The 25,018-nt window shown below is 43.6% G+C and overlaps 1 protein-coding gene across 3 annotated transcripts in view; it reads right to left on the reverse strand.

The window, feature by feature from the left end:
• Positions 1-25,018, reverse strand: part of MGAT4A (alpha-1,3-mannosyl-glycoprotein 4-beta-N-acetylglucosaminyltransferase A) — a 144,162-nt gene that overhangs the window by 38,591 nt on the left and 80,553 nt on the right. For all 3 annotated transcript variants that reach the window (XM_054009516.1, XM_054009505.1, XM_054009525.1), the window contains exons 6-12: positions 22,131-22,177; positions 21,353-21,466; positions 20,608-20,683; positions 16,746-16,860; positions 4,361-4,491; positions 2,534-2,641; positions 1,917-2,110 (exon numbers count right to left, since the gene is read on the reverse strand). In XM_054009516.1, coding sequence (XP_053865491.1) covers positions 1,917-2,110; positions 2,534-2,641; positions 4,361-4,491; positions 16,746-16,860; positions 20,608-20,683; positions 21,353-21,466; positions 22,131-22,177 — 785 coding nt within the window. The remainder of the gene's footprint in view (positions 1-1,916; positions 2,111-2,533; positions 2,642-4,360; positions 4,492-16,745; positions 16,861-20,607; positions 20,684-21,352; positions 21,467-22,130; positions 22,178-25,018) is intronic.

Below are 25,018 nucleotides of genomic sequence, written 5' to 3' on the forward strand. Positions count from 1 at the left end.
CTGTTGGCTCTCTCCAAATCATTGGCACTGCAAAAGGCATAGATTTCCTTTTCCTGTTCAACCACTGGCGAAGATTTGTTGCACACGTGTTGCAGCATATGTGTGGGGCCCATCTCTTGTCCTGATCTCCAATTTTGCAGCCAAAATAAAGGTAATAGGTTTTCTTAACCATAGTGGTTATAATGTGCTTTTGTGATGCAAAAGTCATTTCACCACAAACATAGCAGAAGTTATCTGCACTGTTCACACAAGTACGAGGCATCTCTCCTCACTTTGGCTAAACAGAAATGTGTCCCTTTGCAAAATCAAACACAGAGACAAATAAGAGAGCACGACACTGTATGATTTCTAGAGCTGATATAGGGCAATTTGTTCAGCAGAGTGATGTAAGCTTCATTATGATTGCATCATCCATGACTTCTAGGAATAACATGATGCAATTCATAGCATGAATGACGCAAAAAGCAAGTACTGTCCAAACCCAGTCATAGATTTATTCATAGATCCAGTCAAAGATGTATTTTAGTCATTTCTGGTTTAAATTGAGATCGCTTCCCTTTATAACTCACTTATCCTCCCGCCATTCTCAAGTCAAGGGTCGTATATACTGACCCAATAGCATATCTTGAAAATTAGAGCCAATAACCATTTTAAGCATCATTTTCGTTCTCAGTGACCCAGAATTAGTAAAGTTTGACTACATTTATTTCAGAAGCATTTTGGCTGTAGAGCAGTGAAACCTACCACTGAATGTACACTCTCCAGCTGAAAGGTGTCTATTTCATATTATTGCCACAGATAAAAGGTATTGACTTTTATATGATAAAGTGGGGTGTATGTACCCCCTTTAAGGTACATTCCATGCAGGCCTACCAACTACACTGGAAGAAAAGACTTTTATAAGCAACTGAAGAGTACTGTAATTTTTAATTCTTTCACCTCTCAAGTGATCTGCATTTCACTGGTCAGAATCATTGGAGCAAAAATTACCATGTGGGGAAAATACTAAACTCAATGAATCTGAGATCTTCAAGATCGGTTAAGGTGATGACTCAGTCTTCAGCTTGCTGCCAATCCATGGAAGAAGTTGACCAACTGGGTTGACTTCAAGAAGGCAGAAAGAGCAGCTTGACAGCCTGAGATATCCTCCACAAGGAAAGTATCTAGTGAGATTACTCCAATAGTAGTAGTTACCACTGCAAGGCTCTGGGTCTGCAGAAGTGGGGCAGCAGAAAGGCACAATGTGCATGAAAGAAGAATATAAGGGGAATATAAAGATATCCTAAACAAAAAATTTCTTTTTGAAGTCTTGGGCTAGTGTACAAGGGGAAAAGAAAATAAGCAAACAAAAGAGACTCCAACATAACTAAAAGAGAGGACAGTGGCAACTTAACAAAATTAAAATTACTCTGTTAAAAAATAAAAGCAAAAGTAGTATTTCCTTGCCTTAGCTGGCCTAAAGGTTAATAAATAGAAGAGGTCACTTTCACTCCTCTGTGTGACTGTAGCAAATCATAAATTCAAGCACAGATGCAGATAAAAAACCCACACACATCAAGTTTGAGTAAGATAAAGGGCTTGAAAAAAAGTCACATTCAACCGACTGGAACAGACTCAATTTGGCAGTCTTTTTAACTGCTGGCAGGGTACTGGCTGTGGTGTTATACTTCTGGAGAAGGTTACAAAAATAGATTTTGTAGCAAAATACTCTAAATAAAATACAGAGTCAACTACAACGAATAAAGTTGATTGAAGCACATTTTAAACTGAACTGCAAAGTATCCATTTCATTTGATACCTTGTATGAAATTACTTTTTCATTATGTTTAATTTATTATTTCCTCAATTCTATCCTCAAGCATACTTGCTCAGCAAGCATCTTTAGCTGTGAGACCAAAAGACAAGTGATTACTAACCTTTCTACGTTGACTGGTTTGTCAAATTTAAATAGGATATAATCCCCCGCAATTGGTGTAACAGCCCAGAAAAAATCCTCTCCCATATAGGTTTTTTCCAGTGTATGTCCTTGGTAGACTTTTAAAGATGTAGAAACTTCCGCGGGTGGATTCACATGAATTTTATGTAATAATGGTTTCAGGAAGTCTTTATCCTAATTGAAAGAAAGACAAACATGCTATCAGGCTGGTCAGGCAGTCTCTTTTCCTTAGTGGCTAATTTTGCTAGTACTTAAAAGCAAATGGAAAACAAAGGGCAACTAATGTATTATCCATTTTCTCCATTGTACATCTCAAACCCTGTATTGATTAATTAAAAGGTCACAGTATTACAGATAAAAGGTTAGAGATTTAAAATGAGAGACTATATGCAGAAGTTGTATAAAAATATATGAGTTGAGCTGAACATTCTTCTATTCTATGGTAGCAAGCTTTAATCAGGCTTAATTCCAACTAGAGTATAATATATTATACTTGAAAATGCTAAACTATAACAAAAAGTTAATTTTCTCATCTGATGAAAAATCACCTATCAATTCTGTCTGATCTGGATGGGCAGGGAAGTTTTAGCTACTAACCGTGAGTTTCTGGATCTTTCCTGCTAGGGAGGAGTGCAGTCCAACATGTTGGAAAAGGGAAGGCCTGAAGCGTATTCGTAGATTAGATTTCTGTCTGTCACAATGTTTCTTAAAATAAAATCAAGAAAACCTCACATTAACAAAGATAATAAAGAAAGATCAGTGAGTTTTTATTGAAATTGTATGATAATCTATGATTCATGAACCAAAACAAATTACAAGAAACCGGAACTATATACTTCAGTCCTGATGCTATCTTCTTTCATTGCCTAAGAGCACCATTGGGCTATTCATTCTGGTTAAAATTTACTCCTCTCCTCCTCCTGCAAAAAGCCTGAGTAAATGGGCTCTGTACAGAGGAACTACATGAGAATTTATCTATCAATCAGTAGGTGGGTGCAGGGCAGCCTGTAACCCTACCACAACTACTTCTCCAGTCAAACAGGTAATTTCTGTACAGCCTCCATATGATGATATGTGACCAGTTAGTCTGTATAGTCTCAGACAAAATGCTCTCCTCTCTCCCCTTTCCACCCTGTGACAATACTAATGGGGCTCTCCTGTTGATCCACCCTATCTAGCTGGTATTGGACCTGGCATAAAGCTGCTGAGTAAATTCTGCTCACTCTTTGTTGCAAGTGGGGCTTGTTAACGCTACAGGGATATAAGGAAGGTCGAATTAATGGCATCTGCAGGAAACCTTAGAAACATCAAACTTGGGCAGAAAACTCAGGTTGAGATTTATGTTGTTTAATTCTTGTTTCTAGTACCAGTAAATCCAATTCTCAAGTACGGTATAAATCTGGACTATACTCTGACTACAACTATTCTGTTCAGAGCAATCTGCTCACATGCCCCATATTCTCCATCTATACTGGTCTATGTGCCAACTGTGCCATGCACATAGACCCTTTTATATAATCTCTCAACAGCTGCCCTGCCCATACAGAAGAACTGAAGTGGTTCAGCTACACTTGGCCCCTTCACTGATGTGTGAATTTTACCCCTAGAGTTTTCATACACAAAAACCTCAGCCAAAAAAAGCAGTGTGTAAAGTTAACATGGAAACACTCTGCAGGCAAACACACAAGCAGAAGAGCACCCCCAGAGATAACGCTTTTGTACCCCATATTGTAGCCATCATTCTTCTGGTTAATGACACTTGGATGAGATTTTTAATGGAACTAGTCAATACTGCTTCTTCACTGGACAAAGAGCTTTCTGTGTGGCTATATAAGACACTCCCTATAGGGCTACAAGAACTACCTCCACAGGGATGTGGTAGTCTGAAGATGAAGAAACCCTGGGTGAAATCCTGGCCTACTGAAGTCAATGGAAAAACTTTCATTGACTTCAAAAGGACCAGGAATTTACTCCGAGACAGTATATTCAATGAAGGACTCCTTCCCTGAAGTATTGAGCACTACCATTAAGCTACTGGGATGAACCTTTATAATTATTTTCAAAAATTAAAGTGGACTCAAATAATTTTTCTGCAGAATGTTAAATATAGCTAGTGCAACTGCTAGTTATCTTAGGTCTTCTAGGCACAAAAAATGCTGACCTGTTTTCCCCCAAAAATGCATTTCTAAGCCTCCCAAATCTGAAACATTAAGAAATCTAAGAAAGCCATTTTTTTGATCTCCGAGGTCTCCAAAACTTTCTCTCAGATTCAGATCTAACCATAGACTGAGATTTGTATTGGGATATGAAGGAACCAGGAAAAGAATCAGCACATCACATACTACTACTTAGATTCACAGAAAATAAAGTTTTTTTTTAATCAAGAAGCGACATTAAAAGCTACATAATAAAAACTGAACTTACTGCATCTTTTTCAGGGTTGCAGACTTTCACCCAGAGTATATGATCTAAGAGCCAATCAATAGGTTTCTCCTTATAAAACATAAATATGAACTCTACAATAAGAGTGATATCTGGAGATTGGAACATTTTACCTGTAAAGATATTATTCTAAATTAATAATAGTTATTCTGAAACCACTCTTGAGATCACAAACCTAGAGACCATATTGTTTGTGCTAAGGCAAGTTGTATTACCATTTCACAATTGGAAATCCCAGCTGATATCACAAATTTCAACAAGTTGAGCAAAACTGTATAAACAGGAAAACTTCACAAAACAGCTCTTTACAATATTACAACTCCCAACATCATTAAAATACTCAACTTGCATAATAAAACATAAATCAGTATAAATACAGAATTTTTCAACAATTCCAAGAACAGAGAACTTTAGAATACAAAAGTCAAACTTAAAATAGGACCAGATTTCTGTAAACAATTAGCAATACAACATTGAAGATTATTTCTCCATATTAAAAATATTAATTTTGTGTTTATATAGAGAAGAGGGCAAATGAGAGTGTGGGATTCAAAAAAGGTATACAGTGGAAAATTTACTATTACCTATTATGACCTTCCATTAGTTTATTAGTCCATTAGAGTTTCAGTATATTTTAACTATTGTAAATTACACTATTCTGACTGCATAGTATTTTGTTGGGTCAGTATTAATGTAAAAGATACAATTCAAGAAGAAAAACTTTGTTTTCATTCTTCTCTGAATTACAGATATTTAAATAATTCATTTAAAATCTTTAGTAAAAGCGCCGTGTTAAACACAGAGTTAATTACAGCCACAGATCAGAATGTTTCCAAAACTAATTTTATATCTCCAGAAACTTTTAAACTTAAACTTAAAAGTGAAAAACTTTTAAACTATTTTTATGCTTATATTCTGCAAATTATTGCAGTTATTTGGCTAATATTAAAATGGATCCATTGACCAAATCTGTCTGGCAGCTGGTGTTGTTAGAGTCCAAACTCATCCAAAGTTCACTTTTTGTTCAATATTTTAATTGGAAAAAATTTAAAAACTTGAGTGAGCTTCTCACCCCTGCTCCACGGCCCCTTCATATTAGGGGTTCTAAAAACCTCTACATCCAGCCATGGGAGGATTCCCCCAGCATAGAACTATGGAATGCAGTTGTAAGGCTGCCTTCAGAGGACTCCCTTGCAAGCCCTGGCATAGGGGATGTCCAGGACAGGGCTGCAGCACTTTGCATGGCAGAGATTCTGAGCACCTGCTGCAGGTCACAGGCAGCTGGAGACAGGCTGCCATAATTTAGACAGGTCCCTAGAGCTGCCTAGGATATACCATGGACTACCCAGCAGCCCAGAATTGGGAGGGCATCCCCTACCTCAAAACTGATGACTCTGTGCTGTGCCTCTTAGAGGTGAAACACAGAATTCCACCCTTTATAATTTATTTAGTTTAAGTGACAACACTTAAAGACTACATATTCAGCACAGCATACAAAGAATGCAACTTCTGTTATTGTGTATGGACGGTAGAATTCTACTACTTTTTGGCTGTCAGTCAAAACCCCTTATCAACAAGGATGAATTTGTCACCTCTGTGTATAAACAATTTGTTTTCTATCGCACTTTAAAAAAAAACAGATTAGATGTATGCATAAATAAGATTTACAGCCAAGACAAATTTTAATAAAAACAAAATACCATTTTTATAAATGAACTTGTAAGCTAGCTAAGGCTTTCAACAGAGTATGGCTAAAGCCACATCTCTATTAACATTTCAATTATTATTTTTCTAAGTTAAATCGATAGGGACAAAGTGATATAACAGGTCAATATGCTAGACTTTTGCCTTTGGAGATCTGGATATAAATCTCATCCCAAGTCATAAATAATGATTTATTTGGCTGCCCCTACATTTTTTTTAATCAAAATTGTACAACTTGTCGTATGTGTCCACATAAAGAACCAGAAATGGAATAGCAGAGATAAGGCAAATCAAGAATAATGATAACTGTGAAGAATTTTGCACTATGGATGATTACACTATCTCTACATGTCTCTAGACAAAGCTATTAATCACACACTTTAATGAATACTAAATTCACTCAACTTAAAAATAGAATAAGTAGTTAAATTGGGAGCATTAGACTCCTGATTTAACTCTCTCAATAAACACTGTTAAGATGTGGTGAAGTCATGGGTAAATCCTGCTGAAAGCCTAGTGGCAATAACATTTGAATTAAATGGTTACAGAATGGAGTAAGCAGTAAATATAATACATGGGAGAGCAAGAGATAAAAAGGAGAGAGAGAACAGTTGGAGACAATTAATTAATTTAGTTTTTAAAGTAATTATTTTCAGAATCCATAAAAAGAAGAGCCAACAAACAGGCTTAACTCAACTTCTAATCTTTGAGTTCCAATCAGTTTTACTCATGATTTAACCAGAAACTCTATGAAATAAGCAACTTGTAATAAATAATGCTTATTTATTATTCCCCAACAGTAGGGGTCAGGAGAGAAATGTGTCCCTTTTACAGATGATCTGTAAATATACTTTAAAAAGTAACTCATAGGTAAGGCTGAAACTCTGTCACGAATTCACTCTGCAACAGCCAGTGCTGGCTCAGGGGCTGCCCGAGCCAGGAAGCCCCTGGACCAGCAGCAGCAGTTTGGGTGTGTGGGAGGGGGCTCAAGGCTAGGGGCATGAGGTTGGGGGCAGAGGCGCTGGAACAATTTGTATAGTGGGGGTGCTGAGAGTCATTGAATCAAACTGTAAACCCTGTATATAATGGAAACCACTTCAAACCTGGGGGTCCTGCAGCACCCCCCCAAATCCTAGTTCCAGCACCTCTGGTTGGGGGGCGCGGGGTGACTCTTACCTTGGGGTGGGGGGCTCCCCGGCTCCCACCGGCATGGCCCTGCAGTTCCTAGGTGGTGGGGTCGGGGGGTTCCACACTTTGCCCGTGCTGGCAGCCCCCGCAGCTCCCATTGGCTGTAGTTCCCGGGCAATGGGAGCTGCGTAGCCGGTGCTTGTGGAGGGAGCTGCGTGGAGCTCCCTGGCCCCTCTGCTGCTTAGGAGGTGTTAGGACCTGCGGAGCTGGGTAGGGAGTCCCTGCCAGCCCCGCCAACCCTCCCCCTCAGCACCAGCAGGGGTCCTGGGCTGTGCGCCGCCACCCAGACCCGCCTCCAGCACCAGCGGTGGTCCCAGGCCACTGCCCACCCTCTCCCCCAGCACCAGCAGGGTCCCAGGCCACCTCCTCCAGCACCCACGGTGCCCCTGGACCGCCCCCCCCCCCCCCAGAACACCTGCAACCCCCCCCCCAAGTTTTAGTTAGGGGTATATAGTAAAAGTCATGGACAGATCCCGGGCCATGAATTTTTGTTTACTGCCTGTAACCTGTCCATGACTTTTACTAAAAATACCCATGACTAAAATATAGCCTTACTCATAGGTAGAGCTCTGCAAATCTGCAGATATCCATTTTATAGCCATGGACCATGTTTGTGGATAGTGGATGGCTGCAGATCCAAATTTTATATCTAGAGTCCTGTAAATCTGTGGATATCCGCTTTATATCCGTGGACCATGTTTGAGATCTGATACAGATATACACTTTTTATCCACGTAGGGCTCTACTCATACGGTTATATGTTGCATGTCCCAAATTGCAAGTGTAAACTAAAGATTCAGCACATGGTAGATTTTAAATATTTTGCCTTTTCAGTCTTACAAAACTGCAGACTGCAAGCTCCTGCAGGCCAGAAGACATTCCAGCTTGTACTATGCTAATTAAGAAAATCTATAATTAATTTTACATTACTTGTAAAACCACAGAATTTCATACAAAAATCTACATTAAGAGAATGGCTAGATTGTGAAGCAAATTTCAAAACCCAAGTTAAATTCATAATTAAGGTTTATCTGCTCAATCCAGAAATTGAGAACCATGGCATTCTAGGTTCCAGGCCAGTCTCTTGAGCTAAAGTTTGGGCAGTCACACAGAGTTACAAGGTGTACAGAAAACGCCTTAGCAGGAGTAACAGAGCTTCTTGGAGGATGGAAGAACTCAAATAAATGAACTCTTAGCTCTCCACTCGAGGCTGGTCCTTTTCCTCTTCTCACCCCTGTCCCTTTTGGCACCATGAAACTAATAGGAGGTATTTCAGCTGGAAGTAACCTTAACTGTGTGACTCAAGATGAAGAGAGACATTTGTTCTTGCCTAGCTTAAGAACTGAAAAATGTTCTCCTCATTTGAGGTGGTTCCTGTCTCCACACTGCTTTTGTTGTTTGGGCCTACCACCTCATTGTCAAATGTACGGATCACCATCTCCTCCCGTTTTAGTTTGGGGGAAGTTGCTGGCTGGTGTTTTCAACCCAGTGGACACCCATTCTACTTGCTATACAGCCCTATTAACAAGGCAGTCCCTAGCCATTTTGGTGCCCTATGCAGCCCCCCCCTCCTGTGGGGGGGCTGTGTGGGGTCCTAGGCCTCCGTGTGTGTGTGGGAAACTGCCCTCTGGCCCCAGCCCGCTCTGTTCCCCTGGCTCCCAGGCTTGGGGGGAAGGAGGGGAACCGCCCCCAGCACTCACCAGCAGCGAGGCAAGGCAGGGAGCCAGGGGAGTGGAGCAGGCTGGGGCCGGGTTGCTCCACTTACCACATGGTGAGTGCAGGCCCGACCCCTGCAGCAGTCCTCCAGGAAGTGGGGGTGGGGCTGGGGTGGAGCAGGGGCAGGAAGAGGCGGGGTGGGGGCAGAGCAGGGGCGGGGGCCATGGGGAAAAGGTGGAGCAGGGACTGGAGCAGCACGCAGCTGCACAGGGCACCAGGAAATGTGGTGCCCCAGATTTCCTGGTGCCCTCCGCAGCTGCGTACTTTGCGTATGGGTAGAGACGGCCCTGCCTGTTAAGGGTCATATCTCCCCCACTTCCTGTGCATGAGAGGAACATATTAAAAACACATTTGATACTAAGCTGACTTCAGGGGAATGCAGGTTCTTTAAATAGTGACAAAATTCTGAAATCAAGAGTCTAATTTTACATTCACTGTTTCCCACCACCTTAATACAATGAACTGAGACACAACTTCCTTTGCAAACAAATACGTGGGTAGAGATCTGGGTCTTTAATTGAAATGTTGGAAAAGAATGAAAAAAACCTCAGGGTTACATTCCACTAGCCACGTTTCAGACTCTTCTTCCTGTTCTGGGCTCAACTTATGATCTTTGTATTTGGGATCAGTAACATTGACTAACTAATGGAAAGGTGTCATAGCTTCTTTGAATCAGTTTCAAATTTTGTCACTGTGGTTCTAGTTCACTATGGTTAATTAGATCAAACCAGACTGTGATTCTAGTTGTATCAACTTTCAAAGTGTTAAATTCCTTTGAAAGCTCTTTCAGTTGCATTTATGTAAATTTTGTGCCTCTCAGTAAAATCCATTATTGTGTAGGAAACAAAGAACACTAAAATTACTTTCATGACATAGCGGTGGTCAACCTGCTAAGATTCCGGGCTCTGCATTTTCTGTCTCAACATTGTTGTCATTATCCTAACCACTGTAAATGACAGGTGGTATTTGTGATTCCAGCCCTAGAAAGGGGACAGGCTCTGGAAGGCACATGGTTGCTCCAAGTGGAAGCAGGACGGTAGAATAGAACCTTTCTGCAAGAGAGACTAATTTTTATGGCTGCTGGCCCTTGGAAACTTGGGAGGTCTCTAATGGCCAAAAGACATAGAAGTTACTTTGGGCTGGGTGAGTTTTCTTGATTTTGTCCCTTGCTTCACATACACAATGTTCTTTTAATGTCATTTTTATTTTACCGACAGATAATTAGAAATAAAACATTTAAATTTTGATTTTCCATATTTTTTAAAGTAACTTAATTTTTAGTTATAAAAGTATTCTCATTTTCCATTGCTTAATTCTGACTCAAACATCCATAGGTAAAAGACGGTTACTCACCGTTGTAACTGTTGTTCTTCGAGATGTGTTGCTCATATCCATTCCATTAGGTGTGTGCGCGCTGCGTGCACGATCGTCGGAAGATTTTCTACCCTAGCAACACCGGCGGGTCGGCTGTGGAGCCCCCTAGAGTGGCGCCTTCATGGCGCTGAATATATACCCCAGCCGACCCGGCGCCCCCTCAGTTCCTTCTTGCCGGCTACTCCGACAGTGGGGACGGGGGGCGGGTTTGGAATGGATATGAGCAACACATCTCGAAGAACAACAGTTACAACGGTGAGTAACCGTCTTTTCTTCTTCGAGTGCTTGCTCATATCCATTCCATTAGGTGACTCCCAAGCCCAACTTAGGTGGTGGGGTCGGAGTGAGACATTGCTGTGTGCAAAACCGCTGATCCGAAAGCAGCATCGTCTCTGGACTGCTGCACTAGTGCATAGTGAGCTGTAAATGTGTGGACTGATGACCAAACCGCTGCTCTACAAATGTCCTGGATCGGAACTTGTGCCAGGAAAGCCGTCGAGGAAGCCTGGGCCCTCGTGGAGTGAGCGGTGAGGTGCGGTGCTGAGACACCTGCCAGGTCATAGCAAGTCCGGATGCAAGACGTAATCCAGGAGGATAGGCGTTGTGAGGAGACCGGTGAGCCTTTCATTCGGTCGGCCACTGCAACGAAGAGTTGCGTCGTCTTTCTAAAGTGCTTTGTGCGGTCAATATAGAAGGCCAGGGCCCTTCGTACGTCCAGGGAATCCAAACGTTGATCCTGGCGAGTGGCATGTGGTTTGGGATGAAAGACCGGGAGAAAGATGTCCTGGTTGATATGAAAAGGAGAAACCACCTTAGGGAGAAAGGCAGGATGTGGACGAAGCTGCACTTTATCCTTATGGAAAACTGTATAAGGGGGCTCGGATGTAAGCGCCCTGAGTTCAGAAACGCGCCTTGCTGAGATGATGGCTACAAGGAAGGCTGTCTTCCAGGATAGGTACAAAAGTGAACAGGTGGCCAGTGGCTCGAATGGAGGACCTGTGAGCTTGGAGAGAACCAGGTTGAGGTCCCACGTCTGAACGGGCTGACGTTGTTGTGGGTACATCCGGTCTAAGCCCTTGAGGAATCTAACGACCATCGGGTTAGAGAATACCGAGGACGCGAGTTCCCCTGGGTGAAAGGCCGATATAGCGGCCAGGTGAACTCTAATTGAAGATATCGCCAACCCCTGCTGTTTTAGGGAGAGGAGATATTCCAAAATGAGAGGAATGGGTGCCTGCAACGGGGACATGGCTCGTTGTTCGCACCAACAGGAGAACCGCTTCCACTTGGCCAGGTACGTGGTGCGTGTTGAGGGCTTCCTACTGCTCAGCAGAATCTGTTGGACAGAGTGCGAGCATTGCTGCTCTGCCTGGGTGAACCATGGAGCAGCCACGCCGTGAGGTGGAGTGATTGCAGGTCGGGGTGACGCAGCCGGCCGTGGTCCTGAGAGATGAGATCCGGACACAACGGAAGCGGGATCGGTGTCTGAACCGAGAGTTCCAACAGTGTGGTGTACCAATGTTGTCTCGGCCACGCTGGAGCGACCAGAATTACCTGTGCCTGGTCTCTGCGCAATTTGAGCAGTACCTTGTGGACCAGAGGAAACGGAGGGAAGGCATAAAACAGGTGGTCTTTCCAGGGAAGGAGAAACGCATCCGAGAGGGAGCCCGGAGCTCGACCTTGTAGGGAGCAGAACACGTGGCACTTCCTGTTGTCTCGAGATGCAAACAGGTCTATCTGGGGAAACCCCCACTTTTGGAAGATGGAATGTATGATGTCCGGACGGACAGACCACTCGTGCGTCTGGAAGGACCTGCTGAGTCGGTCCACTAGAGTGTTCTGGACTCCAGGGAGGAACGATGCCGTGAGATGGATTGAGTGGGCGATGCAGAAGTCCCACAGGCAAATGGCCTCTTGGCATAGAATTGACGAACGTGCTCCTCCTTGCTTGTTGATGTAAAACATGGCCGTGGTGTTGTCGATGAGAACTAACACACATCGGCCACGTAGGAGGTTGAGAAATGCCTGGCACGCCAGGCGCACCGCCATCAGTTCCCGAACATTGATGTGCAGGGCTAGCTGGGGTGCAGTCCACAGGCCCTGGGTATGGTGTTCGTTGAGATGGGCGCCCCAACCCAGAGATGAAGCGTCTGTGACCAGGTGCAGAGAGGGTTGTGGGGCGTGAAATGGCATCCCCTCGCAGACCACATTGTGATCTAGCCACCAGGTGAGGGAGGTCAGGACCGAGATCGGGACCGTGACCACCATGTTCAGGCTGTCCCGATGTGGTCGATATATTGACGACACCCAGGTCTGGAGTGGGCGAAGCCGAAGTCTGGCATGCCTGGTTACGTACGTGCAGGAAGCCATGTGACCCAGCAGGGTAAGGCACGACCTCACCGTGGTAGTTGGGAACGCCTGGAGCCCTTGAATGAGGCTCGTGATGGTGCCAAATCGGTTGTCTGGCAGGATGGCTTGTGCACGTCTGGAGTCTAGAACTGCGCCTATGACTTCTATTCTCTGGGTAGGTTCTAGAGTGGATTTGTCCTTGTTGAGTAGGATGCCCAACTCGTTGAATGTGTGCACTATTATGTGGACGTGAGCTTGAACTTGCTCCTTGGTGCGACCGCGTACCAGCCAGTCGTCTAGGTACGGGAACACCTGTATCCCTTGCCGACGAAGGTACGCTGCCACGACAGCCATACATTTCGTGAACACTCTTGGGGCCGAGGATAGGCCAAAGGGAAGGACTGCAAATTGGTAGTGCACCGCGTTTACCACGAATCGCAGGAAGCGTCTGTGAGGTGGGTAAATTGAGATGTGAAAGTATGCGTCTTTCATGTTGAGGGCGGCGAACCAGTCTCCAGGATCGAGGGAAGGGATAATGGCCCCCAAAGAGACCATGCGGAACTTCAACTTTACTACGAATTTGTTGAGTCCGCGCAAGTCCAAGATGGGCCGCAGACCTCCTTTGGACTTGGGGATCAGGAAGTAACGGGAATAAAATCCCCTGCCCCTTAACTCTATCGGAACCTCCTCTATGGCCCCCATGGCCAGGAGCGTAGAAACCTCCTGTATAAGAAGTTGCTCGTGAGAAGGGTCCCTGAAGAGGGACGGGGAAGGGGGGTGGGAGGGGGGGATAGAAGAAAACTGGATAGCGTATCCCCTCTCCACCGTGCGGAGGACCCAACAGTCCGAAGTTATAAGGGACCAAGCGCGGTGGAAGTGGGAGAGACGATCCTGAAAGGAGGGGGCTGGATCCTGGGGGATGACTGGGGCGCCGTCCTCGACCGCACCTTCAAAAGTTCTCTCTAGGACCTGAAGGTGGTCTTGGTGGCCCCTGGTTCTGACCGGGTTGAGGGCCAGCCCATCTTCTCCTACCACCTCGCCCTCGCCTCCGGGCCGAGTCTTGTCTCTGACGAGGCGGGGGGGGGGTAGAAGCGCTGAGGCTGCGGCCTAAATGGTCTGCGCTGAGGGCCCACAACATGCATCCCCAGGGAGCGCATGATTGTTCTCGAGTCCTTGAGGCTCTGCAGGCGAGAGTCCGTCTTGTCTGAGAACAATCCATGTCCCTCAAAGGGCAGATCCTGTAGGGTTTGCTGCAGCTCCGGAGGCAAACCCGAAACCTGAAGCCAGGAGATCCTGCACATAGCGATACCCGAAGCCAGGGTCCTCGCAGCTGAGTCTGCTATGTCCAAGGAGGCCTGCAAGGAGGTCCAAGCCACCTTCTTGCCCTCCTCTACCATGGCTCCAAACTCTTCCCTGGACTCCTGGGGAATCAACTCCTTAAACTTCCCCATAGAGTTCCAGGAGTTAAAATTGTAGCGGCTCAGTAGCGCCTGTTGGTTCGCCGCTCTAAGTTGCAGCCCTCCGGCTGAGTAAACCTTACGGCCAAACAAATCGAGCCGCTTAGCCTCTTTTGATTTAGGCGCTGCAGCCTGCTGGCCGTGGCGCTCTCGTGCGTTCACTGATTCCACCACCAGTGAACACGGTTGGGGGTGGGTATACAAGTACCCGTAGTCCTTAGACGGGACAAAGTATTTCCTTTCCACCCCTCTTGCTGTGGGTGGGATAGAGGCAGGAGTTTGCCATATCGTATCCGCATTCGTTTGAATCGTGCGGATCAGGGGTAACGCCACCCTCGATGGGGCATCCGCTCCAAGGATATTCACGATCGGGTCGTGCACCTCCACTATCTCCTCCGCCTGCAGGTCCATGTTACGGGCCATCCTGCGCAGAAGATCCTGGTGAGCCCGAAGATCTATTGGAGGTGGGCCTGTGCACGATGTGCCCGCCACTGCCTCATCCGGAGAAGAAGAGGAAGATGCCTCCGGTGGAACAGGATCCAAGGGCTGGTCCTGGTCTCCCTGTTCCTGGGCTGGAGCATCACCTGTGCCTGGGTCCAGGGCGTCAGGTGGTCCGGACCCAGAAGCCTCCATGACCCCTGGCGGAGGCCGAGAAATGGTGGACTCCGGGGCCCCTCTGATGGAGTGACCGGAGCGAGAGGTCGAAGCAATTGGAGCCCCTTGCGCCTGATGGTACGCCCACGGGGTCCAAAACGACCAGTGAGATGGGCCATGAGAATGGTCCTCTGCCATCTCCTGCCAATGGCCCAAGTCCTGTTCCTCGGCTTGCCCCTGAGGGGGGTATGCCGATCTCGAGAGGTCCTCCGAGGAGTGGGACACCGATCTCGATGGCCACGGCGGTGCCGAGAGCGTCGAGACGATTCCCATTGGCTGCGGTGCCGCACGGTGCCGGTCCGGAGATGATCTATCTCTACGCGGTGCCGGCGATCGGTGCCGGGACCGCGACCGGTGCCGATGACCTCGTCGGTGCCGGGAGTCGGATCTGGACCTCGACGAGGACCTGGAGTATGCCCGGTGCCGGGAGCGGCCTCTCGACGTCGAGCGTCGACCGTAGCGGTGCCGAGAACTACGTCTCGACGTTGATCGATGCCGACGATCATAGCGGTGCCGAGACGTAGAGCGGTGCCGCGAAGATGATCTTGGCCGCGAGTACGACCGGTGCCGAGGCGATATTCGGTGCCGGGACTGCGAGCGGCGTGGGGACCTGCTTCGGGACCTGGATCGGTGCCGAGGTTCCAGCCCTTGCGATGGAGGGCGCATCAAGGCAGGTTTCCCCCTCGACTGGACCGGGCGAGTCAACGGTGCAGTCGGTGCCGGTGGTTGAGGCGGTGCCGGCTCCGTGAGAGCTATTAAGTCTCTCGCCGCCGCGAAGGTCTCTGGAGTCGACGGGAGGCACTGTATCACCGCCGGTCTCGGTGGAGACGCTATCTGCACCGGACTCAACGGCCTCGGCGCCGGAGTCGACGGTGCTGGAGGCACCTGTTTCCGGTGCTCCACCGGCGGACGCGGCTCTACCCCCGGCACTGGGGGAGCCGGCGTCTTCGGCACGGATGTCCCCGTCTTATGGGCTTTTTTATGCCCCGGGGATAATGACCGGCGCCGAGGCACTGCTTGCGGTGCCGACGAGGTCCGGTGCCGGGGAGGCTTGTCTGACGCCACTCGCGTGGTCGTCATAGCCGGTGCCGCCGGGGCACTGCTCACCGAGGTGCTAGGTGCCGGGGCCTGACTTGTAGATGGAGCGTCCGGACTAAGTGCCGCCTCCATCAGGAGTTGCCAGAGCCGAAAGTCCCGCTCCTTCTTGGTCCTTGGTCTGAAGGCCTTACAGATCTTGCACTTGTCTGTTTGATGGGACTCTCCCAGGCACTTCAGACAGGAGTCGTGGGGGTCGCTCGTGGGCATAGGCTTAGCGCAGGAGGCGCACTGCTTGAAGCCGGGAGCGTTGGGCATGAGCCCGGCCCCGCAGCCGGGGGAGAAAGGGGGAGACGACCCCCTTAATCCCCTGAACTACTTAGAACAACTAGAACAACTTTTAAACTATTTAACTATTTAACTATAAACACTAGAACTATAACTATAACTATAACTGTGATACAACAAACTAAGCTAGGGAGAGTGGAGAACAGCTAAGCAGCGCTCCACAGTTCCAACGACCGTCAGGGGCGGTAAGAAGGAACTGAGGGGGCGCCGGGTCGGCTGGGGTATATATTCAGCGCCATGAAGGCGCCACTCTAGGGGGCTCCACAGCCGACCCGCCGGTGTTGCTAGGGTAGAAAATCTTCCGACGATCGTGCACGCGGCGCGCACACACCTAATGGAATGGATATGAGCAAGCACTCGAAGAAGAACTGCAATTATTGTAGTGTATAGTTACAGCATATAGCCACAAAAGTCAATCAATTTTTATTTCCTGTTCCATTACCAGTATAAAGAAGGTAGTTCTGAGGTCACAGCACTATTATTCAGAGATTCTGTGGTTGAACTTTTTCTTTTCAAACTACTAAAGTGGACATTTTTCTTACCAATGAAACCCAGCTGAGAAAATTCTAGAATCATCCAATCTTCAGAAGAAAGTTGAAGTGCAAAATTTTTTATCGTGCTGAAATAATTCTGCTTGACAACAATGTCATCTTCAAGCTAGGGAAATCAAACACTCGTATTAACACAAAGCAGGAAGAGCAAAGCAAAAAGAAAAGTACAGCAAGGAAAAAGTAGTCCTAAAATATATTTATCCATAGATTTCTAGTGCAAACACCACCCTGGTATCCAGGCATCATACACAAGAATTATTACTGTAGAAGCATGATCACCGTCCACCTATTTGAGGATAATTAATTTGGAGACTCTTTATAGCAAAAATCCAGGGATATATACACATCAGCTATCTGGGAACGCATAAGAGTGAACTGGATAGGAAATAGTTTTAAAAAACTTTTCTCTTTACAAACATATAATATCCAGATAAAGATTCCGTTCCGCATGTACTTATCTGCGGTTAAAAAAAAAAAAAAACGAGGAGCCCAGTAGCACCTTAAAGACTAACAGATTTATTTGGGCATAAGCTTTTATGGGTAAAAAACCCACTTCTTCAGATGCATGGAGTGAAAATTATCAGGTCCACCCTGATAGAATTGGCCCTGTCAGCACTGGTTCTCCACTTGTAAGGTAACTCCCTTCTCTTCATGTGTCAGTATATTTATGCCTGCATCTGTAATTTTCACTCCATGCATCTGAAGAAGTGGTTTTTTTACCCATGAAAGCTTATGCCCAAATAAATCTATTAGTCTTTAAGGTGCCACCAGACTCCTCGTTGTTTTTATGGATACAGACTAACACGGCTACCCCTCTGATACTTAACTGTTGTTAGATTATAAGCTATCAATAATGATCTCTCATCCTTGATCAGAAGGCTGTGGCAATATTAAATACTTTAGAACACAACTACTGTAGTGAATTTGCTTGATGTTGCTACTTTCTCGCATATAATAGATCTGGACCAAAAGGGAAAGCACCATCTTTAAACTTCTATAATATTTTATTTGGTATTTTCCCCCCCACATTTCTTAGATGGGAAACTGTAGGTTCCTATGTGTGCATTTTATAATGGCCAATAAAAATAACAGCTTGAAAACAGAAGCTATAGTCCCATTCCCTCAATAGCAATTGTTTCAGCTAACGTAGAAAGCGATTTTCATGGAAAATAAGCATAGAAATGTTTACATAATTCAAAGCAGAATGATCTCCATTTTAGAATTATGCTTTGAAGCAAATACTGGCATGATTAAACAAACAATTTTTTTTTTTAAATTTCAAATGTTCCCTAGTAGTGAGTGTTTTGGACTCTATCCCCAAAATTACCCACTTCTGCTTACAACTGTTGCCCATAGTGGATGCGCTGAATACTAGTATCCATACATATGTTTCCTCCTATCACATGTGTTGTTTATAGGCACACAATGACTAAGTGTGAGTTTCCAGATATAGATTAATTGGTTGTATTGTTTGCTTTACTTCACATGAATACATGTATTATTTGTAACAAAACTGACATCATAGCAGATGACAACACAATAGTCTACAAAATGGCATGAGACACACAAGGTGGGTGAGGTATTATCTTTTACTGGACCAACTTCTGCTGGTGAAAGAGACTAGCTTTTAAGCTTACATAGAGCTCTTATTTCAAGTCTCACTGAAGTTGGTCCAATAAAATATATTACCTCACTCACCTTCTCTCGCTAATATTTGGGACCAACATGACAATAACACTGAATATATAAAATGGCATGTCAACTGTGAGGACCGCTAAAGTTACATGGGAAGAGAAATAAACAGATAAATGTAGGGGGGGGGGGGGAGATGAATCTCAACACTGATTTTTTATTCTTCTTCATGTATTTATTATCACAAATATAATTATTTGTTAAGAACCAGTTTGAGTGATTCAACACAGTGTGAAAATAACATGCATTACTTCTTATTTACTATATGTATTGGGGTAACATTCAAAGGCTCTAATCAGGATAGGAGTCCCATTGTGGTAGGTGCTGTACAAACCCCAGGGCAGGACCAAATCTTCCTAATAGCTTAAATTCTAAAATTACTGTCTAACTGCATCCATTGGTGTACTGTGAGATAGAAGGCCAAAGTTCAGGTGCCTTCAACCATCCTGATAAGAGATACTACAGGACAACACTGCAGGGCCTAGGTATATTGTGCAGAAGCTGAATAAACAGAAGGAACTTTACACTTTTTTGTAAGCTTTTAACACCTTTATTTCTACATGTTTATGGTAGGATCTAACTGAAAATTTCTTCATGGCCATGATTCCTTATAAGCCAATCAGATCATCATTCTCTAATGCCATTTTTAAACAGTAAATGTAGAGTGCAATATTGGTATTGTTACCCCTTTTTGATCTGAGCAGCTAGTCAAATTTCAGGGCTCTGGCAATGTTCCAGTTGCAAGTAAAACTGATGGAGTCTGGTAATCTCCTTGATGCAATCCTGTTTATTTACAAGGATTGTACAAAATCCTGCTTGACTGACCGTAGGAGGAACAAAGAACAAAAGGGGAAGTTTCTTAGTTTACAACCCCAAGCATCTTTAGCCAACATCAGACCCAAAACTCTCTCTCTAGCTTTTTCCAGAGTCACATTGTGCTCACAGGCTACTGCTCGGCTTTCTTGCTTTTTCCCTCTGCCTCTCTTTCTGTTCTTGTCTGTTCTCAGTTTGTGTGTGTTCTCTCACACGATACCCAGTGGAACCCTCTGTCCACATGGTGATAGTTTCTAGACAAAAATCTAATAAGCCTTGTTTTAGGCGTGGTGCCTTAACTGTATCTTACAACTATCAAAGAAAGGGTGCATTCACACACCAGTTTGAATGAGGTTTTAGCTCAACCCAAAACAAGGTTTCACCCAGCTCATAACAGTATAACATACATTTTTTTTTTTAAATCTATGTACATTCAGTCTTCCAGGTGTTCTGCCAAGTCTTAAAGCGTTGCTGGACACAGTGACCTCACATTTTAGAAAATGGGAGAGCCATGGTTAGTTAACCACCAAGATAGGTCAGTTTTTTAAAAATTCTCACTTTAATTCACCTTCATTTTGAGACCTCCCAACTAATTTTCTTCTTTTCTCCCTGTGTACAGATATGTGTTCCATACTGTGATTAGGTGGTTTTATAGGTCAGTAGGGGGCAGTGTTGGCAGCAAATGCTGCCTGAAGAAAACATGCTGCTGTTTCTTCTAATAGCAGCTCAAGCCCTAAATGTATCTGAGGGGGAGGAGAAGGTGGAGCTTCTACCTGGAAGCAGGAATAAGGTGAAATCTATTCAGGGCTACATTAAAGTTTATTTTAATTTTTCAGAACTGTTACAATTCTTACCACAATCTTCACTTTTAGTTAAAAGCAGTGAATCTAGCAACACACTTAAAAGTATCTTTACTCAATACATAGTCACATTAGCTTATATGCCAAAGGACAGAAAAACTGTATCTACACCTCTTCAAAACCAATTAAAAATAATGCAGCATCTAGAGCTCTACTTCCATCAACAACTATTCTATTGTTTCTTTGCACCATAGAGGCTCCACTCCTACCCCTTTCTTTGGCATATGAAAAAAACGAAATTAAATAGTCAGTGTTCCTTTATGTTTTTTTGCCACATCAGCAGTTTTTGGCCACACTTAAGCATATAGACAACTGGATTTCCAGTTTAGACAATGTATGTAATTCAACTTATACACATTCACTAATACTATAATAACCATAATTGCAATCACCCTACAAATATATAATCATTCTATTTAGGTTTTTGTGATGTGCCCATCACCACGGTATCTTTGAATAGCTTTACACATCAAAGAACAGCGATTTACCTGAATATAATAAATGCCCTTTTTCTGGGCATACATCATAAGAAAACAATAGTCCAAGTTTTGCTTTGTTCGCCATCTGAAATTAAATGTTAAAAAAAAGTCAAGGAATTATAAAATAAAAAATAATTTCACAATACATAGTGAATTGCATTACAAAGGATGACAAGTTATTACACATTATTTGAATGTTAGAACAATTATATCTGGCATTATTTTCTCAGGAAAGCCTCTGTCTGGGGGAAAAAAAACACCACAGGTCAATGCCCCCCCCCATATGCTGCAACACAAAAAGAGGAATGACCCAACTGAATCTGATCTCTTGCAGCTATTTGAGCTCTCTCTAAAAATATATTGGGTATTTCAAATGGTAACTGAACAATACTGTTGAGTTTCATACACTCTTTTATTCCTGACAGCATGAAGGAAAACAGAAACAAGAACAGACAACCTACATGATGTTATGCAACAAAAATCTTATATGCTGTTATATTCTGAACTCCCACTGCACCTTCCCAGAATTTAACATTAAATGAAACCCACAAAGCTTAACATTTAGGCTTCAATCCTTAAGAAAAAAACATGCAGATAGTGCTTCATGTGGATGCAGGGATTCACCCATTCAGTTTTCTTTGCAGAATTAGGGCCTCGTTTCCACATAATTTAAAGGATATACAAAAAATGTTTCCAGAATTCACACTCAGTCTGGCATTACATAAACAAGAAGGGTCTGAGGGAAAAATCTTACCTGACTCTTTCTTTTGAGTCTCCAAATGTCTCTTTTAAATTTGTCAAGTCAGGATAGTAAGTCGCAGGTGGGGATATTATTTCCACCAAGCCAGAACTGATTTCTGTAGAAAATCTATCAGAAACATCGAGTAAATAAGTGCAGTGGGACTATTTATTTATTTATTATTGGTGCAGTTACTGTGTCTGACATAAAACATATTTGTAATCATTTGGAACAAATGCATAATGTTACCTTCACAATACATCAGAATGAGGGCTCATCTTCTAACTTTTATGATATGCAGGATTTATGTCTGGTAAAATTACATTCTTAATTTATGTTGAAAGCATAATACAGCAGTAGAATTTTTTAAACAAGCAACATAAAACAAAACTAGTATAAAAGTTATTTTCCTAAGTGAGTCTTCCAGAACAATAACTCCTCCACTCTACACTATAGTCTAGTTAATGTAATAATGTCCATTTTTATAATACCTGGGCTTTCCCTTCTATAGCTCAGTTTGAGCATACCACTGCAAAGGATAGCATGAATGCAGGTGTCATAGAATCCATTTATGTCATGCCAACCCAATCCATTTATGTCACGCCAAATCCACTTAATCCCATTTACTGTTTTACAGTTTAACCTACTTAATTATTTCCCCTTGGTTTGTCTTCATGCACTTATTTTTTCTGAAACCAAAACAACCCTGAGAAAAAAAAGGAAGTAAACAAAACATTTCCCTCACACCACAGTTTTGTTACAAAAAAAAAAAAAAATAATCCCCACAACTTACTCTTTCTCCAGGCTTGCTACAACGCTGTGTACATAGTCAAGATCTGTCTGGAAAAGAAAAAAAGAGCAGTTTTGGAACTACACTTTTCCCCTTTAAAAAGAAAAAGTATTTTAAATAGTGACATTTCTCAACCATAATTTTAGAACACGAGGTGTTTAAACAACATAGAGAAAAGGGATTTTTTTTTTAAACTGGAGACGTAATTAAAAATAGTAACACTTTTTAAATGTCTGCTGCAAAAAAAGTTTGGTTGGGACTGACGTAATGAGATTCATGCCAGAAGAACTAAAAGTTAATCATAGGGTTTTTTTTCTCTAAACCTACAAAAGTGATATTATGTCTACGAATTGTTCTATAGAGTGAAATTACTAATTAAAAAAAATAAGAAAAATTTAAAGTCTAGTATTTACACTGCTCTCAGGTGAATTTGTAGTGAAGTAACTAGACCAACTAGCTGCATTAGATTTCAAGACTCCTTCATAATTTGGGGGTTTTGTTTTGGCAGTGGGATAGTGCCAATATCTGTGCTGAGAGGAGCAGTGAGGGGGACTTGAAGGCATATCTTGGTACTGGGAAGTGTTCTGGCTCTAGTGCTGGCACGGGTTTCAGCATTGATATTAGTGGACCTGTCTTTCTCACTTTAGATGGTGGTGCTGGTGTCTTGGTGCTATTCTTTGTTAATGTTGAGGGCTTCTTTCTCAGTTCAGAATCCTCTCTGCGGGATAGACGTATTGCCTCTCCAAGCTGTGTTTGCACTCGTTGCGGGAATGCCTTTTTGCTCTGGAGGATGGAGTTGGGTCTCTCTTCTACAGAGTAGGCACTGACACAATTGGCACTGAGGCCTTTGGTGCCAACCCAAGGTAGACATGGTCAGTATCAGGGATGCCAGTGCCTGCACAGATGGTTTTCTTGCCTTCTTCACCTTCCTTTTCCTTTGGAACCAGTGGTGTGGTGCCTAGTCATCAGAGCACTTCCTAAGACAAACTTCTCTGTTCCTGTCTGGATCCAGGAGTGAAGACATCCTCCAAAGCTACCCTCCTGGATTGCTCCAAGAGGTGTAGTTTGAACTTGACATCCCAGGATTTCTGGGTCTGGGACAAAAAGAGCAGCAGATAGCATACTTATTGGGGATGTGTGCTTGCTTCCCCAAGGTAGAACAGGCATCTGCTCTGTTAGTCTGCCACAGGCATTAGTACACTGAAGGAAAGACAGGGTTTGAACCCAGTGAGTTTTGAATACACCATAGCTAGTGGTTGCCACCAAGCACTTCACCTTGCTGTACAGGGGGATGTCCAGGAAGGTGTCCCCAATCTGCCTCCACTACTTCATTTTTTTTTTTTGGCAGGGGTGAGGGTATGGGGGGGGGAGGGGGAGAAAGACCAACAAAACTTAATGAAATTAATTAAAGGGAGAACCAAGATGACATTTCTTCACCAGAGAAGAGTTACAGAAATCAAAAGTGGGTTGAGTCACAGGCCAGGTTCTGTCTCACTAACATGGGCAGAAGAGGGAGCTGAGGGAGGGGCCAGGCCACTCTGTCCTTTATTCCCTTGTATGGGTGCACAAAGAGGCACAGGGCATACACACAATCCCACCAGACTGCTAGTCAAAAGATTCCAAGCTTACAACTATGTAGTGCTTGCACAACTACAGTGGGATCCATGCATACCTGAAAAATTACTAGTTTTAGGGAAAATATTTACAGATAAACAAGTTTTCTAGAAATAGACAATTCAAAGTCAGATTATTTCTTTTGGAAATAAATTACGTTAAAACCGTAATTTATAGCATCTATTAAGTCCCCAACTTGCATGCTTAAGTGCTTTCTTGAATTGAGATGGTCTCATGAATCAGGGTCTAAATTTTACAAAAGACAAATTTCTATTAGCAATCTCTTAAGTCTGATTTAAATAATGTTGCATAAATAACTTAAAGTTACAAGTCATTTAAATCAAATCCTGACCTTCTATAAGGTAAAGGTCACCAACATTCTAACCCTGCCATATTATACAACCTAGTCTCCTGTAATATGTACCCATTCTGGAAAAAGTGAGCCTTTGAATTTATAAATCAAAGCTCAAAATCAGTCTTTGTTCCAGTTATTAATCTAATACTCTGAGGAACCGATTATCAATTTTCAAAAGAAAATTTCTAGCCTTTGACGAATCAAAGCAGATTCTGGCAGTTCATCAGAATGCTTTATTTACAGCCTCTTGCTGGTTATTCTTACAAATGATGGAAAACAAAGGGACAATTTATACTCTTCTGAGTTATGGGCACATCAAAAGATTAGCATTAATGAGCTATGTGCACTGAAAGGAGAATCTGCCCCAAGAATTTCTATAGCAATATTAATCCTGTTTGATTAAGACTACTATCCCTTGATTTTCATCACCATTTCAATTAAGAAAACCTGCTTTTATATTAACTAAAGTCCATTATAATGCCTAACAGAAAGCATCTTGAAATGCATGGGAGTAAGTTTCCTCCTGAAAGAATTCTGAACGAAAACTTTAAATATGTCAACACGCCTCATATCAAAAGCATACAACTGTTAGGTAGTCTTCTCTGTTCTCAAACTAAATCAGGTAAGGTCTGACTAGTAGGTGTATGGAAGACCTAATACAGCAAACAGTATTGCTAATTCAGTAGACAGCACTTTTCCCTGAATCAGTATTAAACTATGCCCCAGAATAGTGAGAAAGATGCCACCTTTCAAAGGAAAAGATATGTAGTGATTAAAAGATTCAAGGCCAACTTTTCACAAGAGCAGAGGCATTAGACCTGGTGTTCTGGAAAAATTACAATTCAGGTGGTTACACTCTTATCTGTTAGCAGGTGTTAGCCAATCGAGTGCTATGATTTTTCACACCCAATGCCTCCTCTTA

This window comes from Malaclemys terrapin, chromosome 1 (assembly GCF_027887155.1).
Source record: "Malaclemys terrapin pileata isolate rMalTer1 chromosome 1, rMalTer1.hap1, whole genome shotgun sequence".
In the NCBI taxonomy this organism is placed as follows: Eukaryota; Metazoa; Chordata; order Testudines; family Emydidae; genus Malaclemys; species Malaclemys terrapin.